This window comes from Pelophylax lessonae (genome assembly GCF_965119305.1).
Source record: "Pelophylax lessonae genome assembly, chromosome: 6".
Classification (NCBI taxonomy): domain Eukaryota; kingdom Metazoa; phylum Chordata; class Amphibia; order Anura; family Ranidae; genus Pelophylax; species Pelophylax lessonae.
In genome coordinates, this window is record NC_138773.1 from 157,255,744 (window position 1) to 157,280,748 (window position 25,005).

General features: G+C 45.3%; 1 protein-coding gene across 5 annotated transcripts in view; it reads left to right on the forward strand.

The window, feature by feature from the left end:
- The window catches only part of USP7 (ubiquitin specific peptidase 7), a 666,343-nt gene that overhangs the window by 368,839 nt on the left and 272,499 nt on the right, over positions 1–25,005 (forward strand). For all 5 annotated transcript variants that reach the window (XM_082260831.1, XM_082260832.1, XM_082260833.1 and 2 more), the window contains one exon: positions 4,521–4,622. In XM_082260831.1, the coding sequence (XP_082116957.1) occupies positions 4,521–4,622 (102 nt within the window). The remainder of the gene's footprint in view (positions 1–4,520; positions 4,623–25,005) is intronic.

Consider the following 25,005-nt stretch of genomic DNA (forward strand, 5'->3'; position numbering starts at 1 on the left):
GATAAAAAAAATTAACAATTTAAAATATATACACTTTTTAGATCTCATTCTTAACTGCATTTCTTCACACCTGTCTAAAACTTTTGCACAGTACTGTGTGTGTGTGTATATGTATGTGTGTGTGTATATATGTATAATATATATATAAAGGGCTGCAACGAACGATTATTTTGTCTGTCGACTAATCTAACGATTATTTTTATTTTATTTTTTTTGCTTAATTGAGTGTTCTTTTTTTGATTAGCGAATTAATCCTTTGAATAACTTTACAAAATATGATACGTACAACTTCTTAATGTTTCAACTTTTGATAAATTTTTTCCAAAAACTACTTCAATGTGGTTGAAGTTTTTACAGTATACAAAAATGAAGTGGCAAAAATAAAATGTAAAAAGGGAAAAATTTCTGCGCTAAAGTTAAAATTATATGAGTGAAATAGCAAACAACTAAGCTGCTGGCACTGATCTATAGTGTACTTTATTATATGAGAAGAGCGCAGGGTAAAGCTCTATAGTGTGCATATACTTGAGCGGGGTAAAGCCTATCAGTGCCCATCAGTGAAGGAGAAAGATGAATTCCTTGCTTACAAAATGTTATAACAGAAACTAAGAAAAACCTTTCTCAGTTGAACCTACAGACAGGTCCATCAGCCTGCACAGTATTGTATAAATCTTTTTCTAAGCGAGTTATTTCTGCTGGAAACGGCTCTGCCATCAGCAGCAGCATGGCATACTTTGTGGATCTTCTCACAGCAGGGGTTGCAGCAAACACTGACCCCGACATAGCTGAGTGATTACCTTCTCTCAGTCTTTCATGTCTTTCCCAGTCTTTTCATGTGTTATGCACTCTGAGGAGGGGGAGGAGGAGAACGGCCGGCACGAGCAGGGGGCGTGTGGGGTCGATGCCTTTCACACATGTCGGCGTATTTCTGTAGTCGACGTAATCGATTACGTCGATGCATCGTTGCAGCACTAATATATATACACACACACACACGGTAAAGTAAGTAAAGAACACGTCAGAAATTTAAGTTCTGTGTAATAAAATGTTACAGGGATAAAGTATTGAACCCAGGAAAAATAAGAGAGCCGCAAAAAAAATAATGGAAAGCCAAAACACCAGCTGAAATCTATCAGTCATTACAAAGCAACCCTGCCCCTTTTATACAACAAAAGTTGCCACACTAAATAATCAAGAAGTGAAACAAGTACAAAATGTGCAAACAGTGTTTGAGGTTCCAAAAAAGTTGCAATAGTATTGAGTCTCTTGCAAGGTGGCTAAATGAGTGAATGGGATACTGTATAAAACTTCACCCGAGTGCACCTCCACAATTTATTCAAAATGCTTGCTTACCCCATCACTATACTCCAAATTATAAGCGTCTAGACATGCAATAGATGGTAAACCAACCATTCAGAGCAATTCCCTCTGCTTTTAGGCTGAAGATGGTGTAATGGCGAACAGTGTAAATCACTCTAATTCACAGCCCATGAGAAAAAAATAAATTGTCTCAAACCTAATACAGTTTTACACTATGTGGGCAATGTAATGTTAAGAACATACAGAAATCCAGATAAGTCAAACTGATCTGCTAGTCAACAAATTTGGCTTGTGTGGTCACATCCAACATGCACTTCACCCTACATGTTTCGTCAGATGTGATGTCATCGGGGGCGAAATTATCAGTGCAAATTATCAGCTCGTTCAGTCTCAACTGATGGCCTATAAAAAGGCGTCTCATCACCATGGGGGTCACACAAGAAACCTCTCATGGGTAAAAGAAAATGCTCTCTCAAGACCGTCACAACCTTATTGTTGCAAAGCATATACTGATGGTGTTGGTTACAGAAGGATTTCCAAATCTCTAAATGTTTCAGTGAGCACTGCTGGGGCCATAATCTGGAAGTGGAACAAAAATTATGGTTTAGGGTTTTTTTTTTTTTCAGCATACGGTACTGCCAAACTCCATGTCAATAAAGGAAAGATGAATGGAAAAATTTACCAACAAATTCTTGATAAAAATCTGCTGCCATTTATTAGGATAATGAAGATGAAACAAGGGTGGACATTTCAGCAAGACAATGAGCCCAAACACAAAGCCAAGGAAACTCCGTTGGTTTTAAAGAGAGAAAATAAAGCTGCTAGAATGGCCCAGCCAATCATCTTGAATCCAATAGAAAATCTATGGAAAGAACTAATGATCAGATAGATCAAAATCTTGAAGGTTCCGTGGGCCTCTTCTATGATGAAGACTCTGTGAAAGAATGACCAAAATCACACCTGAGCCAATGCTTGCATCTAGTTTCTCCATACAGGAGGCATCTTGAAGCTGTTCAACACTTTTCCTGTGCGTCATTCCATTTTTATTGCACATAATGGTTTCGTTTGTATGGATTGCATGGGTTGTTATTAAAATGTGGCGAAGATTTCATGTCAATAGCACCTTATATTTACCTAGAAAAATTGTGAGGTTTTCAAAACTTTTATACCGATTTCACCCGCTGTATGTGTGTGTGTGTATGTATATGTGTGTGTGTATATATATATATATATATATATATATATATATATATATATATATATATATATATGTGTGTGTGTATAATATATAGATGGGATCGACCGATATATCGAGGGCCGATATGAACTTTCCCCGATATATCTGAATCGGCCACAGAAATTAGATATTGCCGATATTTTCGGGACGTCGTTCTGCCTTCTTATGCCACCTCCCTCACCTTGGATAGCCTCATCTGGAGTCGGGACTAGTCTCGTGGGAGTCTATCACAGCCATATACCCACCCACAGCAGCCCGGTGCCAGCCAGCCACCCACACCCACAGGCCCTGTACCAGCCAGCCACAGGCCCTGTACCAGCGAGCCAGCAAGCCACAGGCCCTGTGCCAGCCACCCACCACAGGGTGCCAGACAGCCAGGTGCCCACAGGCTCTGCGCCAGCCACCCACAGGCCCTGCGCCAGCCAGCCGCCCACCACCGCAGGGTGCCAGCCGCCCACCACCGCAGGGTGCCAGCCGCCCACCACCGCAGGGTGCCAGCCGCCCACCACCGCAGGGTGCCAGCCACCCAGCACCGGGTGCCAGCAAGCTAGCCATGGTGCCAGCAAGCTAGCCACCCACCATAGGGTGCCAGCCATGGTGCCAGCAAACTATCCACCCACCACAGGGTGCCAGCAAGCCAGCCAGCCACCCACCACAGGGTGCCAGCAAGAGAGCCAGCCACCCACCACAGGGTGCCAGCAAGCCAGCTATTAAACATTAAACAAAAATAACATGTTCAGTACCAGATTTGTGTCAAAAATGCTTTATTTTTCAAAACTTTAAATGTACAAAATATCGGCCCATATCGGCCGATACCGATATGCGATGGCCAAAATATCGGTATCTGCAACGAAAAACCGATATCGGTCAATCCCTAATATAAATACCGTATTTATCGGCGTATAACACGCACCGGCGTATAACACGCACCTCATTTTAAAAAGGAAATTTCAGGAAAATTAAATTTCAAATAAAGAACTTTAAAGCAAAATAAGGGTAGCTCAGAACTTTTTTTTATTAATATTAACACTATTAAGATTATCAAATAAGTCTGCCAGGGGGGGGGAGTAAAAAAACACTGCCTGGTAGGGAGACAAACACTAGCCATCAGCAGTGTTTCTTTGCTCCCCCCCCCCCCTGGCAGACTTCTTTTAATACTCTGGTCCCCTTTAAAATCAATGTACACAGCAGGGAGGGGGGTCAGCTGGTGTATGTAGTAGTCTCTTGCTCCCCCTTGCTCTGTCAGGCAGTGTCTAATCTTTGCGTGCAGTATCGTACTTGTCACATTCTTTACATTCCATAAATGCCATTCCCTAAATGCCTTTACCTCAGTGAAACTCTCGCCGAGTAACTCTCGCGATGAATGCAGAGCCGTTGCCGTGGTTACGCTCAGACGGCCACAAGATTTACGTGTGTGACGTATCCCTGTAGCAGGAAGGAGGAAGGCTGCTCTGGAGGTCTGACTGTAATGCCGATGTAACATTACACCGCACCATTCAAGAATTCCACTTGCTTATATTGATACATTCCAGTGTAGCAGAGGAAGGCTGCCGGGGACTGCAATGCACGCCGATCACATCCATTCGCGCTGCTGTGCGGTATTTACTATGGGTCATTAACATTATATCGGCGTATAACACGCACACATCATTTGCCCCCTATTTTCAGGAAGAAAAAGTGCGTGTTATACGCCGATAAATACGGTATATATATTTTTTTGTTTTAATAGTAATTGTCAAGCAAGCAGTGTTCATTTCAAAGGTCTTCCAAGTTTTTGCAGTGAAATCTCCCCTTGCAAGTTCAGCTAAAAAAAACCTTTGGGTGACTCAGACCACCATACTCCACTTCTAACTAGATATGAGTTTAATAGACTGCTCTGTGAAGGAAGACTTTCAATGACTTAGGTTTTTGGAGATCTTTGGCATAAATTATTTGCTAAATTATTGATTATTTTATTTCGCAGGGATTTCCTCAAGACCAGATTCGACTATGGCCAATGCAAGCACGAAGTAATGGAACAAAAAGACCCGCCATGCTCGATTATGAAGCAGATTGCAGCAAAACAGTAACTATTTGTATAGGAACCTGTCTTGAATTAAATTGATGGGTAGAATATACTGATTCTAAACACAAGTTTGTTAAAATCACAAAAAATGTGTTGGTACAGCTTAATAAATCAACGATTCATTACTTCTAAAAAGGGATAAATTAAAGTGTTACTAAACCCAGGACCCTGCGTTCACTATATCTGGATTCCCACAGTGCACAGAACATGGAAATGCATTTATTTTACTATAGATAAACTGCTGAATACCTTTTTTTATTAGCGGTATGTAGCAGTGACTTCTATCCATGTCTAGCCGAACGCTGGTTAAAGCTTGGAGGAGTATTCTCCTCTAACTGTCCTATGAGGCGTCCAGACAGTGCTGATCCGCCTGTTGCTGATCACATGCACCCTCCTAAGAAAAAATAAAAAAAACTCTTAGCGATACACACCAAACTGTGCATGTGCAGAGTGTCTCCAAACGCTCTGTACTATCAGGAGATGGATTGGGGACAGTGGAAGAAGGGAAGGTTCAGAGAAGACCGGATCAAACAGCCTTTTTACACAATGCAGAGGATTAACTCCTTAGGTTCCACAGTGAGTATAACCAGCATGCTTTACTGCATATACAGACTCCTTTTACTGTTTTGGTTTTAGTAACACTTTAATATAGAAGGTAAGGCTATCCCTTAATCAAGCTTCACAATGTTGCCTCCTATGTGCCATTACATTTGCTGCATTCAGTTTCTAAATGATGGTGTAAATACCCTTTATAGCAGTCGCATGACCACAAAGCTCTAGCTCCTAAGTGACTGCTTAGGTGGGAACTCCCCTCTGACAATGACGAGAGCAGTTAACTCAATGATAAACAGTTGGGCAAAAAAGTATTTAGTCAGCCACCAATTGTGCAAGTTCTTCCACTTAAAAAGATGAGAGAGAGGCCTGTAATTTCCATCATAGGTACACTTCAACTACAAGAGACAGAATGGGGGGGGGGGGGGGGGAAGAATCAAGGATATCACATTGCAGGATTTTTATTGAATTAATTGGTAAATTCCTCCGTAAAATTAAAATAAGTATTTGGTCACCTACAACAAGCAAGATTTCTGGCTCACAGACCTGTAACTCCTTCTTTAAGAGGCTCCTCTGTCCTCCACTCGTTGCCTGTATTAATGGCACCTGTATGAACTTATCAGTATAAAAGACACCTGTCCACAACCTCAAACACTCCAAACTCCACTATGGCCAAGACCAAAGCGCTGTCGAAGGACACCAGATCGGTAATAGGCAAGCAGCTTGGTGTGAAGAAATCAACTGTGGGAGCAATTATTAGAAAATGGAACACATACAAGACCACTGATAATCTCCCTCAATCTGGGGCTCCACGCAAGATCTCACACCGTGAGTCAAAATGATTACAAGAACAGTGAGCAAAAATCCCAGAACCACACGGGAGGACCTGGTGAATGACCTACAGAGAGGTGGGACCAAAATAACAAAGGCTAGCATCAATAACACACTACACTGCCAGGTACTCAAATCCTGCAGTGCCAGATGTGTCCCCCTGCTTAAGCCAGTACATAGTTACATATTAAGTCAGGTTGAAAAAAGACACAAGTCCATCCGGTTCAACCAAAAAAAAAAACAGTATTGAAAACCCAACCATACAATCCGATATACACAATCCTATACCCGCTGTTGATCCAGAGGAAGGCGAAAATAAATCCCAGCAAAGCATGATCCAATTTGCTACAGCAGGGGAAAAAAATTCCTTCCAAGAGGCAATCGGATATTCCCTGGATCAACTTTACCTAGTACCCATTTATATTATGTACACCTAGGAAATAATCCAGGCCTTTTTTTAAACAATTTAGTGAGCTAGCCAGAACCACCTCTGCAGGAAGTCTATTCCATATTTTCACAGCTCTTAAGGTGAAGAAACCTTTCCGTATTTGGAGACTAAATCGGTTTTCCTCTAGACTTGGAGTGCCACCTTGACCTCTGTGTTGACCTTAAAGTGAACAACTGAACACCAAGTTCACTATATGGACCCCTTATGTATTTATACATGTTGATGTGGTAGTACATGTCCGGGCCTGTCTGAAGTTTGCTAGAGAGCATTTGGATGATCCAGAAAAGGATTGGGAGAATGTCATATGGTCAGCTGAAGCTCTGAAAGTAGAACATTTTGGTAAAACCTCAACTCGTCGTTTTTGGAGGAGAAAGAATGCTTAGTTGCATCCAAAGAACACTAATACCTACTGTGAAGCATGAGGGTGGAAACGTGCTTTGGGGCTGTTTTTTGCCAAGGGACCAGGATGACTGATCCGTGCAAAGGGAAGAATGAATGGGACCATGTATCGTGAGATTTTAAGTGAAAACTTCCTTCCATCAGCAAGGGCATTGAAGATGAAACGTTGCTGGGTCTTTCAGCATGACAATGATCCCAAACACACCGCCCGGGCAACGAAGGAGTGGCTTCGTAAGAAGCATTTCAAAGTCCTGGAGTGGCCTAGCCATTCTCCAGATCTCAACCCCATAGAAAACCTTTGGAGGAAGTTGAAAGTCCGTGTTGCCCAGCGACAGCCCCAAAACATCACTGCTCTAGAGGAGATCTGCATGGAGGAATGAGCCAAAATACCAGCAACAGTGTGTGAAGACTTAGGCTGGCCATACACTATACAATTTTCTTATTCCATTTCCTTTAGATTTACCTTAAACTATGTAGTGCAAGGGCCTGCCTGACTGCATACAAATTGAAAGTGTTTAGGTTTGACCCTATATTACATGGTTTTGGTAAATCTAAAGGAAAGTTGAACAAGAAAATTGTATAGTGTATGGCCAGCCTTACAGAAAACGTTTGACCTCTTTTATTGCCAGCAAAGGGTATATAATAAAGTATTGAGATGAACTTTTGTTAATGACCAAATACTTATTTTCCACCATAATTTGCAAATTCTTTAAAAATCAGATGTGATTTTTCTGGATTTTTTTTTTTCTTACACAGTTACATATTAATTCAGGTTGAATAAAGACAATAGTCCATCCAGTTCAACCTGTGTAGGTGTGTGTGGCCGTAATCATTTCTCATACCCCTTAATTTTCTGATCCTTGAAATGTATGTTTTTTGAAAGTAGCCATACTTCACGCAGAAACTGCCTCTTGTGGTAGAGAATTCCACAATCTTGTAGCCCTAACAGTAAAGAACCCCCTGCGTTGCCTCATGTTAAAACGCTTCTCCTCTAATCTCATTGTATGTCCTCGCATCCTCATGCAATCCTTGCGACTGAATAATTTTTATTCTATGCTGAGTTCACCATTGATGTATTTGTAAATTGCTATCATGTCCCCTCTTGGGCGTCTCTTCTCCAGGGAGAATAAATCAAGCGATTAACGCTCTTCATAATTAAGGTCCTCCAATCCCCTAATTGGTTTATTTACCATTCTCTGGACTCTCTCTAGCTCCAACACATCCCTCCTGAGGACTGGAGTATTCTACTCCAAATGCTGTCGGAGTTTTATAAAGTGGTAGGATTATAGTTTTATCTCTGGAATATATCCCCTTCTTTATGCATGCTAATATTCTGCCGGTTTTGGCAGCTGCAGCTTGATATTGCATGCTATTGCCTAGTCTATCCTCTACTAAGACTCCCAGAACTTTCTCCATTTTTGTTTTTAGTCCCCTAGTGCAAAACCTTACACTTCTCCACATTAAACCTCATTTGCCATGTAGTTGCCCACTCTGTTATTTTGTTCAGGTCATTCTGTAAGATATTTGCCTCATGTTGTGAAGTTATTGCCCTACCCAATTTTGTGTCATCTGCAAAAACTGATATCGAGCTAATGATCCCGTCCTCAATGCTGTTTATGAATAAATTGAACAAGGTTTGTCCCAGGACTGAGCCTTGGGGGACCCCACTTACCACCCCAGACCAGTCTGAGTATGCGCTATTTATTAGAACCCTTTGGACACGCCCTTTTAACCAGTTCCGTATCCAAGAGCAAACCTTGTGGTCGATGCTTGCAGACCTTATTTTATAAATTAAGCTCTTGTGGGGAACTGTATCAAACGCCTTAGCAAAATCCAGGTACACCACATCCACTGGTCTCCCCCTATCTAGCTCACAGCTCACCTCCTCGTAGAATGTTAAGAGATTGGTTTGACAAGGACGCCCATTTGTAAACCCGTGCTGATAACTGCTGCTGATGATGTTGTCTTTGGCAAACTCTTGGATATAGTCCCTTATCCTCCCCTCCAGAAGTTTACATACTATTGACGTCAGGCTGACTGACCTCATTTTGTCTCTCATAGTTGGAAGTATACCTATGATGAAAATTACAGGCCTCTATCGTCTTTTTAAGTGGGAGAACTTGCACAATTGGTGGCTGACTAAATACTTTTTTGCCCAACTGTAACTGCTGTGATTCATCTGTTGTATTGCCACATTTCCTAGAGGAGCCAAAGCCATGCGGTCACTTGATCACTTTAAAAAATATATTTACACTGGTATTTATTACAGAATGTATGCTGCAAATGTTATGGCTGCATTTGGGGTCTATACACACAAGAAGCAGAAAAAAATGGCAAAAACTATGGTGGAAAGAGCAGAGGAAAAAATGCATGTAGTTATAGTCTTGTTTAAAAAAGACACAAGTCTATCCAGTTCAACCAATAGAAGAGAAAAAAGAAATAGTAGCTCATAATACTCAACAGTGTAGGAGAGTGTGGGGGCATTTGCTTTTCTAAGCATTTTTTCCAAAGCATTCCCTTCTGCTTATTTTTAATTTCATAACATTCCCCTCTACTAATATTTTGTTATCGGTGCACATTTGAAAACGCTTAACACTCCTAAATGCAGCATTTAGTCTTTTATTTAATGAGGTTTTTTTTTTTTTTTTTTTTCCTGCCTGAAAACACCTCTTAAAAATGCCAAGGGAGATTTTTTTCTTTCTGCCTCTAAATGCAGTAATGTGCATTAACACATAGGGATAACATTGAGTTGCTCATACAGGCAGGAGAAATTTAAAAAAAATGCAAATTTCCAGTAAAAAACGCATTTCTCTTTCGTTCATTGACGGACACAGCTCCATATCTTCGTGGTCAATGTGTATTTATGCTGGTCTCCAAAAGAGGACACTAGGCGGAAATAATTTGACCATGCCTATAGGGCAGTCCCAGTGGGTATACTCCCACTTCTCTCTATTGGACTTCAGTTTTTTCTGCCTTGTCAAGAGTAAGGACCTAGTACCTTGCTGGGAATCTCTGGTCCTAGCATTTTTTCCTTTTTAAAAAAAGTTTTCCCCCCATTCCTTCTCAGTGTCTTGGAGTTTTTTGCCAAAGCAGTGTAGATCAGAGTTTGGCCTTGGGTACCTTAAAAGGCCAGATGTCGGCCCTGTCGTTTCTTCTTTCAACACCCGTTGGCCACAAATTCCTTGATTCAAACTTTTGTCCATGGGTGCCGCCACCTGGCTCCCCCTGTTAGGTCCCTATTGCCTCTGCGGGACTTCAATTTGGTGCTGTCTGTTCTTCAGAAACCATCTTTGAAAATATTTGTGAGATTCCTCTGCTAACTTTGACACAGGTCGCTTTCTTGGTGGCTATTCTGCGCACAGGGTGTCGGAGCTGGCTGCGTTGTCCTGTCGTTCACCTTATAGGGTGGTTCACAGAGACAAGGTTGTGCTTCACACCGGTCAGTCGTTCCTTCCTAAAGTCGTCTCTGGTTTCCATTTGAATGACATTGTGTTGCTTTCTCTGTGGCCTAAGCCTCCTAAAGAGATTGCCTTACATCCTTTGGATGTGGTTTGGGTAATCAGGGTGTACCTGGCTGCGACTGAGTCGTTCCGGAAATCGTATTCTCTGTTTGTCCTTGCGGATGTACCCCATAAAAGGGATGGCTGTGTCTGCTGCGACCATTTCCAAATGGATCAGACAGACGGTGGTGCAGGCCTATTCCATTAAGGGTCAAGATTCTCCTTTACCTGTTAAGGCGCATTCTACAATGGTGCTTAGTGCTTCCTGGGCCATGTGTCATCTGGGGTCAGTAATGCAGGTATGCAAGGCGGCCACATGGTCGTCTGTGCACACTTTTACAAAATTTTATTTTGTTTCGGGATGTCCCATCAGTCAAGAAGATATGGGGCTGTGTCCGTCGAACGAGAGAGAGAACTGGATTTTTGTCTTTCGTAAAAATCCTTTTCTCTTATGTTCATTGACAGATACAGCACCTGCCCCTCTATTGAGTTGGGTTTGATGTTCTTCTGACACTGCTTTTTTCAAAACTGAAGTCCTAAAGCAAGAAGTGGGAGTATACCCCCTGGGAATGCCCTATAGGCGTGGTCAATTTTTATTCCGCTTAGTGTCCTACTCCTTTGGAGACCAGCATAAACCCATTGGTCAAGAAGATATGGAGCGGTGTTCGTCAGTGAACATCAGAGTAAAAGATTTTACGGTAAGACATTTCAGTTTTTAAGCCCAGTGTGCGTGGACACTTAAAGTGATTGTAAAGTCATTTTTTTTTTTTTTTTTTTAACATGTTTTACTTACCTGCCCCATGTAGTTGGTTTTGAGCAGAGTGGCCCGGATCATTTTCTGTAATCCTGGTCCCTCCCTCCTATTGAGTGCCCCCAAAGCAAGCAGCCCCGCTCCTTCTCTCTCCTCATTGGCTCACTGACTTTGACAGCAGCGGGAGCCAATCACACTGCGCTGCTGTCTCAGCCAATGCGGTGGGGAGCCCAGGGCTGCTGAGACACCCCTTCAACATCACTGGCTAGAGATGGGCTCAGATAAGTATTAGCGGGGCTGCTGCACACTTTTTTTTTTTTAAATCTGAATGCATAGAATGCATTCAGAAAAAAAAAAAAAAACCTTCTGCCTTTACAGTCCCTTTAAGCTTGGTTCTTGCATAGCCTTAAGGTTTTACGTATACCTGCATGCTTTTTGGTGCAGTGTGTTATAGAATAAAGCAAAAGTATGAAAAGGGATAAACAATTGCTCATTTAACAAAAGTCCTCTATAGTACAGTCCTGAGGTGTTTTCAGAAATGTGGTTGAAAGTGAAGAGCAGAGCATTGCAGTGAAAGGGTTAATCAGCTTTAATAAACGTAGAGTTGTATTTTCTTGCATCTAAAATATTCATACTTTGTGGCAGCTGATTTGGGAGGAGGGTTGTTACTGATTCCTAAACATTTTCATATTTACCTTAATACGAGGAATGATTAAAAAATGTTTAGGCTTTATAACCACTTTAAATTGGAAAAAAATAAAATTAGAATAAAATTTATTAAAGGGAGGAAAAAAAATGTTTACCCTGTTGCCTTGCACGCACATGCATGCAACTTTAAACGTGCACAGGGTGTTTGTTTCACGTGTTTGTAAATTGTGACTGCACCGCACCTGAGGTTACACCGCAAACACTGGAGTGAAAATAATAATGCTAGGGACACATGGTTAACGCTAAATGGATATTTTACAGTGTTGCCTATGGAGAATTTTGGTTATCGTAGTTTTTTTGCGCTATCACAGGTGCACTCAATTTTTGGAATTGACCGATTTAGTATCTGTTTACTTAACAACTTTAGCCCCGGAAGATTTGGCTGCTCAAAGTCCAGGCCCTATTTTGCGGTTCGGCACTACGTGACTTTAACGGACAATTGCGTGGTCGTGCGACTCTGTACCAAAACAATATTGACATATTTTTTTCCCCACAAACAAAGCTTTCTTTTGGTTGTATTTGATCACATGTGCGATTTTTTTTTTTTTATTTTTTGCGCTATAAACAAAAAAAGACAGACAATTGTGAAAAAATATTTTTCACATTTTTTTATATGAAATTCTCAAAAAAAAAAAAAATGTAAAAATCAAAATTTTTTAACATTTTAGGCCAATTTGTTTTCTGCTGCATATTTTTGGTAAAAAAAAATCGCAATAAGCGTTTACTAACTATGGGAAAGATTTATATAATTTTTGTTTTTTACTATTAATAGCGGCGATCTGCTTTTTTTTTTCTGCGGGACTGCGACATTGCGGCGGCCAGATTGGACCCCTGACAGACATTTTTGACACTTTTGGGAGTACCAGTGATATTACTACAGTAATCAGTGCTATAAATATGCACTGTTTCTGTCAAAATGACACTGGCAGGGAAGGGGTTAACTTTTTTGGTGTTTAAGGGGCTAAGTGTGACCCTAGAGGCGTGATTCTAACTGTCAGGGGGCCTGGCTTGTTAGATCATCACAGACACATGCAATCCTATATAGCAGGATCGCATAGCCTCTGTGATGATCTTAGGGAGAATGACAGACGGCTGTGTTTACATCAGCCGTCTGTCTTTCTCCCTCTGCAGCGGGAGATGGTGAGTGACCGGCGGCCATCGGAGCCGCCGGTCACTCGCTCTAGCTCCCCAGGGAACGAGCGGGGGTGGCAGCGCACGCACGCCCCCCACAGGCGGCTGAGCGAGTGATGTACCCCTACGTCACTTTGCCCAGCAGTGGCTGCCTGCCGCAGTATATCTGCGGTGGGCGGTCGTTATGTGGTTAACGCAACCCTATCTTACAAAAATTGGTATTCTTTTGTGTTATTTGCACTAACATTCATTTTAGTATTTTTCTCCCCTTTTATGTATACTCTGTTTATTGTAAGTTTCAAATTGTTACACAAGTCATGAACCAGTAGAAAAACAATATCACCACCCGTACAAAGGCATGCAGAAACAGTTTACAATGTACAGTGGAGATGGATGTGGTTCATCGCATCTCCTAGGTTTGTTAAATGCTACTGACACATTGGTATTAAGCAGCATGCAATTAAACATATCAGAAACCCTAAGCGGCACACAATATCCAAGATTTATCAAACACTTCAACCTAGTAGGGTAAGTGAACTTAAAAGGCACTTGTCTGTAGCACTAACAATACAGTGAAGTCAAATCAGAAACAAAAAATCAAAGAGCAATCATGCTCGTAGATAAGCATAAATACATCAACAAGATAACAAAAGCAACAGAGATTTGCATGAGAGAAACATTTTGGACCTGGAGAAGGCACTGTCATGAAACAGCTGGGAGAGGAAAAAGAAAGGGGGGATATGGGAACGTGGGGGGGGGGGGGGGGGCAGAGAAGCGTGAAAAATCACACCTGAGACTTGGTAGATAAAGAAAAAAAAAAAAAAACAGAGCATATGGGGGGGGGGGGTGTTGTAAGAATGAGGGGGACTGGCTCTAGATATTAAAAGGTTTTTGCTGGGGTGCAAAAGTATTCCCAGTGTGTCCACACCATCATAGGATGGTCCAGTGGTTCATCCCTCCGCATAAATCATCCTTTCCATGGATTGTATTTTGTTCATCTCCCACACCTGTTCTGCTTTAGAGGGGCTAAACGGTTTAATGCCGATTAAGAGCTATGACTGTTCTAGCCACCGTGATCATGTGACATTTAATATCCTTTCTAAAGCATTAAAACATTTCTGGGATCGACTACAAGATGAGAACGTTGGGCTGGAGAGAGGTAGTCGTTATTTCATTATATTTGCTATATATTGTTGACTAGAAAGAAGCAACGAGGGGGCATTAGGCCCCAAATATGTCATGGTCCCTTTATTCACCAGGCATTTCCAACAAACTTCTGGATTAGCAGGGTCTAAAATATGTAGTTCAATGGGGCAACTGTTTAGTTTTTAGGCGATGTTTAGTCGAGACAGAGTTTAACCACTTAAGCCCCGGAGGATTTTCCTGCTAAAAGACCAGGGGGTATTTTGCGATTCGGCACTGCGTGACTTTAACGGACAATTGCGCGGTCGTGCGACGCTGTACCTAAACGAATTTGACGTCCTTTTTTTTCCCACAAACAGAGCTTTCTTTTGGTGGTATTTAATCACCTGTGCGATTTTTTGATCACGCGCTATAAACAAAAAAATAGCGACAATTTTGCAAAAATAGCAATATTTTTCACATTTTTTTATATGAAATTCCCCCCCAAAAAAATGTAAAAATCAAAATTTTTTAACATTTTTGGCCAATTTGTTTTATCCTACCTATGTTTGGTAAAAAAAATCGCAAAAAGCGTATTTTGATTGGTTTGCGCAAAAGTTATCGCGTTTACTAACAAAGGGAAAGATTTTTGTCATTTTTGTTTTTTTTTTAACGCGTAATGGCGGCGATCTGCGATTTTTTTTGCGGTACTGCGACATTGCGGCGGACAGATCGGACCCTTGACTGACATTTTTGACACTTTTGGGGTTACCAGTGACATTTCTACAGTAATCAGTGCTATACATATGCACTGTTACTGTAAAAATACACTGGCAGTGAAGGGGTTAACTTTATTTGGGAGGGAGGGGCTGTGTGTGTCCCTAGGGGCGTGATTCTTACTGTGATTGGCTGTAGCTCTAGCTGTAAGGACACTGATCAACGGATCTACATACTAGATCCGAGTAATCAGTGTCTTTACAGCGATGAGAATGACAGGCAGCTTGTTTACACAAGCTGCCTGACATTCTCCCTCTTCCCCCGACGATCGCCGAGTGGCCGGCGGACATCGGGTCCGCTGGTCACACGCGCGGGGGGGTGCGTGACCGCGCGGGAGCGGGAGCGCGCCTCCGCGGGCGCGCGCTCGCTCCCCAGACCCTCCCAGGCTAGTGACGTTAATTTACGTCACTCTGCCTGGCAGGGGCTGACCGCCGCAGTAAATCTACTTGCGGCGGTCGGCAAGCAGTTAAGTAAGGGAGAGGGATCTATTCCAGTCGGCCTGTGAAATGGACAAAGCCAACTCTGATCCCATCTGAACAGAAATGAAGGATTGTCTGAGGAGTGTGCGTTAACATTATGTAAATGGTAGAGAGGACATGGGTAGGTCTCTGCTCCTATAATAAATGATTAAAGTCTGGCAGAGGTCTGTTTAATGGAGAAGTCTAGGTCAGTGAACAGATCCAAGTCCAAAGCTGATGGTACTGTAGCCAATCCAAACCCCATTCAAATGCTCTACAAGGGGACAAATGAAGGGGAGGAAGTTTACCATTGGCAACAGTCTACACCAGCCTGGTGATGTTGCTGGGCCATGAAAAAATAGGAGTCATGGGTCCTATCTATGTGGATAGGGTCTTTTTACCTTAAAGGGGTGTCCCAGACCCATAACGTGGAAACTATCTGCAAAGGTAGGTCTTTCGATGGGATTTGTAGGTATAGGGGATATCCAAGGCAGCGATTTAAATTTCATGGAGTGGACATCCTCTAAAAATACCCGTTGTTTTGACTCGGCATTTTAGAACCAATCCACGATTCTGGTGACGGAAGCAGATTGTAAGTAGAGAGGGAAACCAGGAAGACATACGATTTTACCTATAGCATAACCTTGCAAAATATAGGGTTATAGTTCAGATCCAACAATTTAGAAGGATCATTGGGGATGTCAATATCTAAGTGTTTTAATGGCAACAGGTGCCGTTAAAGGGAAGTTTCCTTGAAGCAGATTTTGGTCCTGGGCCACTATGGAAATGTTGAGGGCTTCAGTCTTGCTATTATTGACTTTGAATCTGCTTAGGGCACAGAATCAGTCAAACTCATGTATTAAATTGGGAATGATTACTTGGTTAGTAATAGTAATTTATCAGCGGCAATTTATTTGTTTTTGACCCCATTTCCCTGGATGTTGGCTTTACTATGGATAGTCGTAGTCTAATGGGGGAATAAGGGGCAACCCTGACTAGTCCCGTTGGAAAGTAAACCATTTGTGCAGATCCTAGCACTAGCCTTATTGTATAAATCTATTTGTCTATTTGTTATATCAGAGGGCTAATACCTAGCTGTATTTTGGTTTCCTCTGGAAAGCACCATCTTATCTTGTCCAAATGCCTTTTAAGCATCAATGAAAAGGGGACAGGATGGGATGATGCGCTTCTGTGCATACTCTAAAAGGTTAAGGGTTTAGTGTGTTGTCCCAGGCTTCTCAGGCTAACCTGAAGCTGGCTTGATCCAGATATGTGTGGACCAGAAGAATAGGTATTAGCTTGTTCGCTATAATTTAAGCATACAATTTTAAATTAATGTTAGTAAGTGATCTTCCCTTGTAACTATGCATTTGATAAACAGTTGCATAAATATTGTGTAATGTATGTATGTATGTATGTATGTATGTATATATATATATATATATATATATATATATATATATATATATATATATATATATATATATATAAAAAATCTATTTTTATCTATCGTTCATTAACGGACGCAGTCTGATGCATATCAGTAGGGTTATACTGCCCCCTACAGGATTAGGACACTAGGCAGAAAAAAAGTTCTGGCTACCGCTTTAATCTGCCTAGCCAGGAGTAAGGACCTAGTTCCTTGCTGGGATCTCTGGCCTTGGAAAGTTTTTTTTTTTTTTTTTTATATGTATACTTTTTTAACTAGCCTTTTTCCTTTTCAGCAACTATGCCGGGCTGGGCCCCTATATCCAGTGGTCACCCTAGTCGGGCCAGCGAGCGCATGCAGGCCTTAGCTCCGCGCTGGGTCGGCCGCAACATAGTCTCACTGGACTGGGACTGGCCCCCGCGAGTTAAAGGTCTCGCCAGGACGCACACGACAGGGTCTAGGCTTATGTCGCAGCGTTCCTATTTGGCAGACAGCCCCGCCATTTCTGGTATGGTGAGTAAACATCCATCCCGTCCCTCCCCCTGCGGATTTTGGGATGGATGCGGGCCCCCTCCCCTGAGATCTCTTTTGCAGGCCGCATGGGTGGCTGGGGAGTTTCACGTCCACGACGCTCGGCCGAACGTGCAGGGGGGGGGGGGGCCTTGGTGAGGTTCCAACAGCTGGATGGTGTAGATGGGCTGGATGGTGTAGATGGGCTGGATGGTGTAGATGGGCTGGCAGGGGGGGTCCCCCCTATGTGTCCCAATTACCCCAGGGCCGCCATTTTCTTGTAGCCTTTGTCTGCGTCTATGGCGGCGGCCATGTTGGTACACCCGTTTTCTGCCATTTTGCGGTAAATTTTTTGCTGTGAAGGCTGGTGGGAGTGCCTGGAAGCGTTCACCGTGGGCAGTTCCCTGGCTCACTTCCTTTCATTGAGCCACAGATGAGACCCTCCTAATCTGATTGCTATTCTGGGGACAGTGAGTCATGAGGGTAGTCTCTCCCTCTCTGTGGGGGTTCATTAGCGCATGTCTGACTTCGGGGGGGGGGGGTGGCGAGCTGTGGGGCCGCTTCTTTTTAAAGTAAAAAAAGTAATTTTTGGCATTTTTTTGCAAATTTTGCTGGCGGGTTCCTCAGGTCCAGTATGAACTCTGCAGGCCATGTGTCCCCACCTGACCCCCCTCACGGAGGCCGCAGGGCCTTCCGGATCCCCATTGTCTGTCAATGCATTTTCTGCGGTTCAGGAAGCATTTGGGCCCGGGTGGAGGTGGGCTATAACGTTTTCTCCACCTACCCCTGCCTCATCTGATGTCTCAGTTTCTGAATCTGACTCAGCCGCCGCAGACATGGGCCTCCCTGCCGGGTCTGTTACCTCGCGCCCTTTCTCCTTGGATGATGATTACATTTCTAACCTCCCCTGCCACGCTTGATACAGGTGCTGGTGGATGCACTGGCTGTTTTCAGTGTGTGACACCCTGCAATTTGGAGAACACAGCGGTGGCTGCGCCTGGGGTGCAGATAGCATCTTACTCTCACATGCCACCCGGAGCAGCTTATTTAGCTAGCATGTTCATGTAGGATGGGACCGTCTGAGACGTTCCCCTGGGGTGTCTAAGCGGCTGCTAGAAGTTAACCTTTTGGGGAGTCTCTGGTACAGAGGACTGTTCCACCTTTGGTGGACGTATGATCTCTAGCTGAATAGGACTACCGTTGTTCCAGGTGAGGAATCCCTCCCTGTCCCTTAAGGACTTGGGGCGATAGGATGGCGTGGACTGTGGCCTGCGATCTGTACTCCCTGGCGTAGTCTGCACTAGGAACAGTGTTTCTTTTCCCTTGCCACACAGACTCTGCCTGATGGGCAGAGTTCCAACGCCGTGACTCTGTGGTGGGGCAAGTCCCTCCTGCCCTGGGGGAGCTGTTGGACCAGCTGGTGCAGGGGCTGCAATTTCTTTGCAATGCCCCGCTGGTCAAGTCTCCTTTTTCTTGGGTCACCTGTCGGTTTCGGCGGTGGTTGTCCAGCGTATACTTGACCTGAGTGTTGGTTTGTGGATCACACTTCTAAGAAGGCCTTAATGGATCTCCCTTTTCAGACGAATCGCCTGTCTGGCGCTGCCCTGGATGACGTTATATAAGGGTCTCATGGTGGGGAAGAGTGCGTTTTTTCCACAGGCTAACAAGGGTAAGGGCCTTCATCACAGACGGGGTTCCTCCCTTTCGGCTTCACTCAGCCTGAAGGTGCATCCTCTCCTATCAAGGGGGTGGCGGTGGGCATCCTTTCCGATTCTGGGACCTGCGGCTGGCCCGGATCCCAGGCAGCTGGGTTCAGGAGGTCATACGGTCCTGTTGCAAGATCGAGTTTCGATCTGTGTTTTTTTTCCAGAAAGGTTTTCCCTTCCAATGTTCGGCTCTCTCTGGATCGCTTTCAAAGCTGCCTACCTTCACATCCCTTTCTGTTCGGGACACCTATGGGTTCTCTGTGTTTTGCCGTGGGGATGGATCTCGATCAGTTTGTGGCGTTACCCCTTGGTCTCGCTTATGCTACTTAGGTCTTCACAAAAGTGTTGGCTCCGGCCCTGGCGCTGTTGCTGCAGCGGGGAGTATCGGTTCTGGTTTCGGTGCTGACAACGAAGTTGGAAGTCACCATGACGATTCAGGAGGAGTTCAGGTGGGTTCTGAACCTTCAGAAATCATCTCTGGTCACTCCGTTGAGACTGGACTTCTGAGCCTGACTTTGGACTCAGTCAGGGTGTTTCTCCCTCCGGAGAAAAAACTTTTGGAACTTCACACTGCGGTTCAATGTTTACTGTCCCGCACATGGTGGTCCCTTCGGACCTGCATGCGAGTTCTGGGACTGTTGGTGTCGTCTTTCAAGAAGGTCCCTTTAGCTCAATCCCTTTTGGGGATCTCCTAGAAGGCAATCCTTCTCGAATGGGACTAGAATACAAATTCTCTGAACTTGCGGATCCAGGTGACCAGGGAGTCTTGATCTGGAATCCTTCCTCCCCTTTTTACTGGACAATGGTCACCTGTCCAGGTGGGGTGGAGTCCTCGGCAGGTTGTCTGCTTCGGGAGTATGGTTCCTGGAGGATCCAGGTTACCGATTACTGTCCTTAGAGCGATCCGTCTCTGCCTAATTCACTGTATCGGGTACCTGCAGCTGTCCGGTGCATGTTCAATTGCCTAAGCGATTGAATCCTTTTGCAGGATCGAGGCAGAAGGCATTTTGGACATTCTCGTGGCTCCGGACTGGCCTCGCCGAGCTTGGTCGCCGACCTGGTCAGGCTAGCCGCTGACGTTCCTTGGAGAATTCTTCTCAGGGAGGTTTTATTGTCTTCAGGGCCGATCTCCCATCCAGCTATACGGTCGCTGGCTTGCCGGCTTGGCTGTTGAAGGACAGAGGATTGTCTGCTTCAGTTAATACCACCTTGCTTAAAGCGTAGGAAGCATCTTCTAGGATGATTTTTTTCATCATACGAGCAAGTCGTATGTTGCGTGGTGTGAGTCTCCTTGGTCTCCCCCTCTCTCTTACTCGGTAGCCCGGATCCTTCAATGGGGAGTTGATCAAAAGTTGGCCTTGAGTACTGTCAAGGGTTTGGTTTTTCGGCTTTGGCAATTTTCTTCCAAAGGCCATTAGCCGCCCGTTCCCTGGTGCGTTACTTCTTCCAGGGGGTGCGACACTTGTCACTAACTGGGGACCTTGCTTTGGTGCACTCGGTTCTTCAAAACCCTCAGTTTGAGAGTATCGAGGGTATCCCTTGCCTACCTTTTATTATGGAAGGTGGCCTTCTTGGTTGCTTTCACTCTGCGCGCATGGTGTCTGCACTGGCAACATTGTCCTGTCGTTTGTCCCTTTATATATTGGTTCATGGGGCCAAGTGGTACTTCGTCCAGATCCGTCCTTCCCTCCAAAGGTGTTTTTTAGTGTTCACTTGCACAAGGACATTGTATTATCACTTGTGTCCTAAGCCCCCACATCCTAAGGAATGTGCGTTGCATTCTCTGGATAGTGTTCGGGCACTCAAGGTGTACTTGTACTAGTGAGTCTTTTCGTAAGTCAGGTTCGCTCTCTTTTGTCACAGATGGCCCAAGAACAGGGCTGCCTGCATCTGCTGCGTCTATTTCCAGATGGATCGAACAGTCGGTGCAGGCTTTTTCAAATAAGGGTCAGCTCCCACCTTTCCCTGTTTCGGCGCATTCTACTTGGGCGCCTGGTGCTTCCTGGGCTTTTCGCCATACAGGCATCTGTGCTTCAGGTTGCAATTTTGAGATAGATTTGCTGGCATCTGCAGATGCCTCTTTTTGGCCGCAATGTTTTTGCTAGCTGCTGTCTGGAAGGCTTTTGGCCTTCTTTAAGGGTGTTTACTGTGTTTTTTTCAGATGGGCCTCATCTTTGTTCTGATGAGTCCCATGTTGCCTGGTCGGCTATGTTTCGCTTTGGGGACTTGTTCTTTTCTGCTGTTCCCACTGCTTTAGGACGCCCCTACTGATAGGGATCAGAGAACTGCATCCATCAATAAACAATAGAGAAAACTGATTTTTGACTTAACGTAAAATCCTTCCAAGTTCATTGACGGGACGCTGTACCCGCCCCTCTATTTTGAGTTGGGTTGGTATTACTTTGACACTGCTTTGATACAAATCTGGCATCCTATGCAGGAAGAGAGAGGGTGTACCCTCCGGCACTGCCCATAGGCGTAGCCAGAACTTTTTTTCTGCCTAGTGTCCTACTCCTGTAGGGGGCAGTATAATCCTACCGATATGGATCAGAGAGCACTGCGTCTGTCAATGAACGATAGAGAAAAGGATTTTACGGTAAGTCAAAAATACAGTTTTTAGCAAGATTTTCTCTGGATTTTTCCTGTGAGGTCTACAAGCAACTATGCTGGATTTGGGCGACGGGCTATCTGTTTAGATCCAGTGGTCACCCCAACCAGCCAACGAGCGCGCACAGGCTTTAGTTCCGTGCTGGGTCGGCCGCAACATAGTCCCCCTGGACAGGGACTGGCCCCGTGAGTTAAACGTCTCCCCAGGTCGCATACGGCTGGGTCTATGCCCGAGTCACAGCGGTCCTATTTGGCCGACAGCCCCCCCACTTCGGCGTACAGGGATCCTGTCAGGAGATGGAGCCCACCTGTGTTCCTGGTATGGTAAGTAAATGTTCCCCCCTCACCCCCTGGCAGATTTTGGGGTGGACGTGGGGGCCCCTCCCTGGGATGGTCGGACCATCACAATCCGGGGTTCCCCTGTGTCCTGTCACGCACCCCTTCTACCTGCCCCCCCTTTATGCTGGGGGCCATTTGGGCCTACTCCCAGGGGCTGGGACCGCATTCCAGACTGGATGCGGGGGTGGGGGTTGCGCCGCTGGTGACGGACGAACAATCGCGCGGAGGGGTGGGGGGTGTGTTTCCTCTGTACCTCCAGGCCCACCTATCTTCAGCTGCTCTGCAGGCCGCGCGGGGCTGCCATTTTCTTGTAGCATCGGCCATCTTGGTACACCCTCTCTTACATTTTGTGGTGCTTTTTTCTGATAGGACTCTGGGAGTTCCTAGAGGCATTTTTGTGTGGGTGGAGCCCCTCCCTAAATCCTAGGTGTTTTCTCAGCTCATTTTCTTTTGGATGGAGCTTGCTGCTATGTGCAGACATTCTGGGGCTTCTGCTGCTTCTTGGGACAGTGAGTCTGGGGGTCTCCAGCGCAATTGCTTAACCTTCGGGGGGCACGGCAGTGCAGCACTGTCTCTTCTAACAGTAAGGATGAAATTTCTACCTCCACTGCCGTGCAAGATAAGATGCTGGTGGACACACTAGTTTCTGTGCGTAAGATCCTGAAAATGGAGGACGCAGCTGTGGCTGGGGCGCAGGTTGCGTTTGGCACTTGCAAGCCATCCAGAGCGGCAAATGTTTTTCCCTTTCCCGTGTATTGGCATGCTCAAAAAAGAATGGGACCACCCAAATCATTCCCCTGGGGTGTCTAAGCGGATTGCTAGACACTACCATTTTGAGGAGTCCCTGATAAAGAAGTGGACTGTGCCACCTACAGTAGACACTCCAGTCTCAAGACTGAATAAGGCTACTGTTATCCCAGTGGAGGATTCCCCGTCCTTTAAGAATCCGGAGGATAGGAAGGCGGAGGCTGTGGCCCGCAATATGAACTCCCTGGCGGGGTCTGCACTGAGACCGGTGTTTACGTTTGCCCTTGTCACGCAAACGTTGACGGAAAGAGCGAAGTTACTACACCGTGACTTGGAGGGGAAACAGGTCCCTTCTGCCTTTGCGGAGCTGTTGGACCAGCTGGTGCAGGGGCTGCAATTTGTTTGCGATGCCGTGCTGGACACTGCTCCCATATTGGGCTGACTGACAGTTTCGGCAGTGGTCCTCCGGCGTATACTTTGGCTAAAGTGCAGGTCTGTGGATCAGACTTCATAGAATGCCTTGACCGATCTACCTTTTCAAGGAGATCGCCCGTTTGGCGCTATCCTGGACAACCTCATTAAGGGTTTCGCAGGGAGGAAGAGCACCTTTCTTCCACAGGCTAACAAGGGTAAGGACCCTCGTTGCAGACAGGGTCCCCCCTCCTCCGCACACTAAAAGTTTTTTCGTTCCTCAGCTTCAGTCGATAAGGCAAAGCCCTTCAAGACTCCCTCGGGTGGGTCCAAGCAACCCTGGTCTAGCAAACAAAAGTCCAATTTCTCCAGACCTGCCGACAAGACCTCCTCAGCCGGAAGGTGCGCCCTCACCCATATCTGGGGTGGGGGGACGTCTTTGCCGATTCCCGGACCTTTGGCTATTCCGGATACCAGACAAATGGGTTCAAGAGGTCATACGGTCCTGTTACAAGATTGAGTTTCGATCTGTCCCTCTGATGATGTTTTTCCCTTCCAGTGTGCGACTGTCCCCAGGTCACTTACTGGCGCTCTTTGGGGCAGTTCGGGACCTGGTGCAACGGGGGGGGGGGGGGGGGTAATGGTTCCGTGTGTGGAATGTTTTCAGGGCTTTTATGCAAACCTGTTCACAGGAAGGAAGGCAAGGTGTGTCCAATCCGGGACCTGAAAGCACTAAATTGTTTAGTGCGAGTTCAAAAGTTAAAGATGAAATCAGTTTGCAAGGTGGTGGCCTCCCTACATCAGGGTGATTTCCTGGCCTCCATAGACATCAAAGATGCCTACCTTCACATCCCATTCTGTGCAGGACACCAACGGTTACTCTGTTTTGCCGTGGGAGAGGATCACTCTGTTTTTGGCGTTGCCCTTTGGTCTCGTCTCTGCTTCTTGGGTCTTCACAAAGGTGTTTGCTCCGATCCTGGTGCTGTTGCGGCAACGGGCGATATCGGTCCTGGACAATCTTCTCCTTGCGGGGTCTCCCACGTTGCTAGAAACAAATCTGACTATCACCGCAAGAACTCTGGAGGAGTTTGGGTGGATTCTGAACCTTCAGAAGTCATCCATGGTTTCTTAAATGAGACTGGATTACCTTGGACTCGTCCTCAACCAGGGTGTTTCTTCCTTAGGAAAAACTCCAGACTGCGGTTCAGCTGTTGCTGTCCCGCAAATGGTCGTCCCTTCGGACCTGCATGAGGGTTCTGGGACTGATGGTGTCATCCTTTGCGGCGGTCTCCTTCGCTCAATTCCACACAAGGATCCTCCAGAAGGAAATCCTTCTCAAATGGAACAGGAATCAAAATTTTCTGGACATTCAGATCCAGCTGACCAAGGAGTCCCTGATCTGGTGGCTTCAGTCCCCGGTGCTCCCTATATATTGGACAGTTGTCACCACGGATGCAAGTCTTTCTCCCTATATATCCTTTCTCCCTATATATTGGACAGTTGTCACCACGGATGCAAGTCCGTCCTTATTGGAGGTGGGGGGGGGGGGGGGGCAGTTCTCGGCAGGTTGTCTGCTCAAGAAGTCTGGTCCCTGAAAGAAACCAGGTTACCAATGTACTGGAGCTGAGAGCGATCCGGCTTTGCCTAGTACACTGGACCGAGCACCTGCGGGGTTGTCCAGTGCGCATTAAATCGGACAATGCCACGGCTGTGGGTTATGTCGATCACCAAGGGGGCACCAAAAGTGCTCTTGCGGCCTTGGAAGTGGTGGGCCTCCTTCGTTGGGCGGAATGCTTTGTTCAAGCTCTCTCCGCTGTTCACATTCCAGGAGCGGAAAATTGGCCGGCGGATTACCTCAGTCGACAAGCTTTGGATGCGGGGGAATGGTCCCTCCATCCAGAGGTGTTCCAGCAGTTGTGCCTTTGTTGGGGCACTCCAGATGTAGATCTGTTCAGGG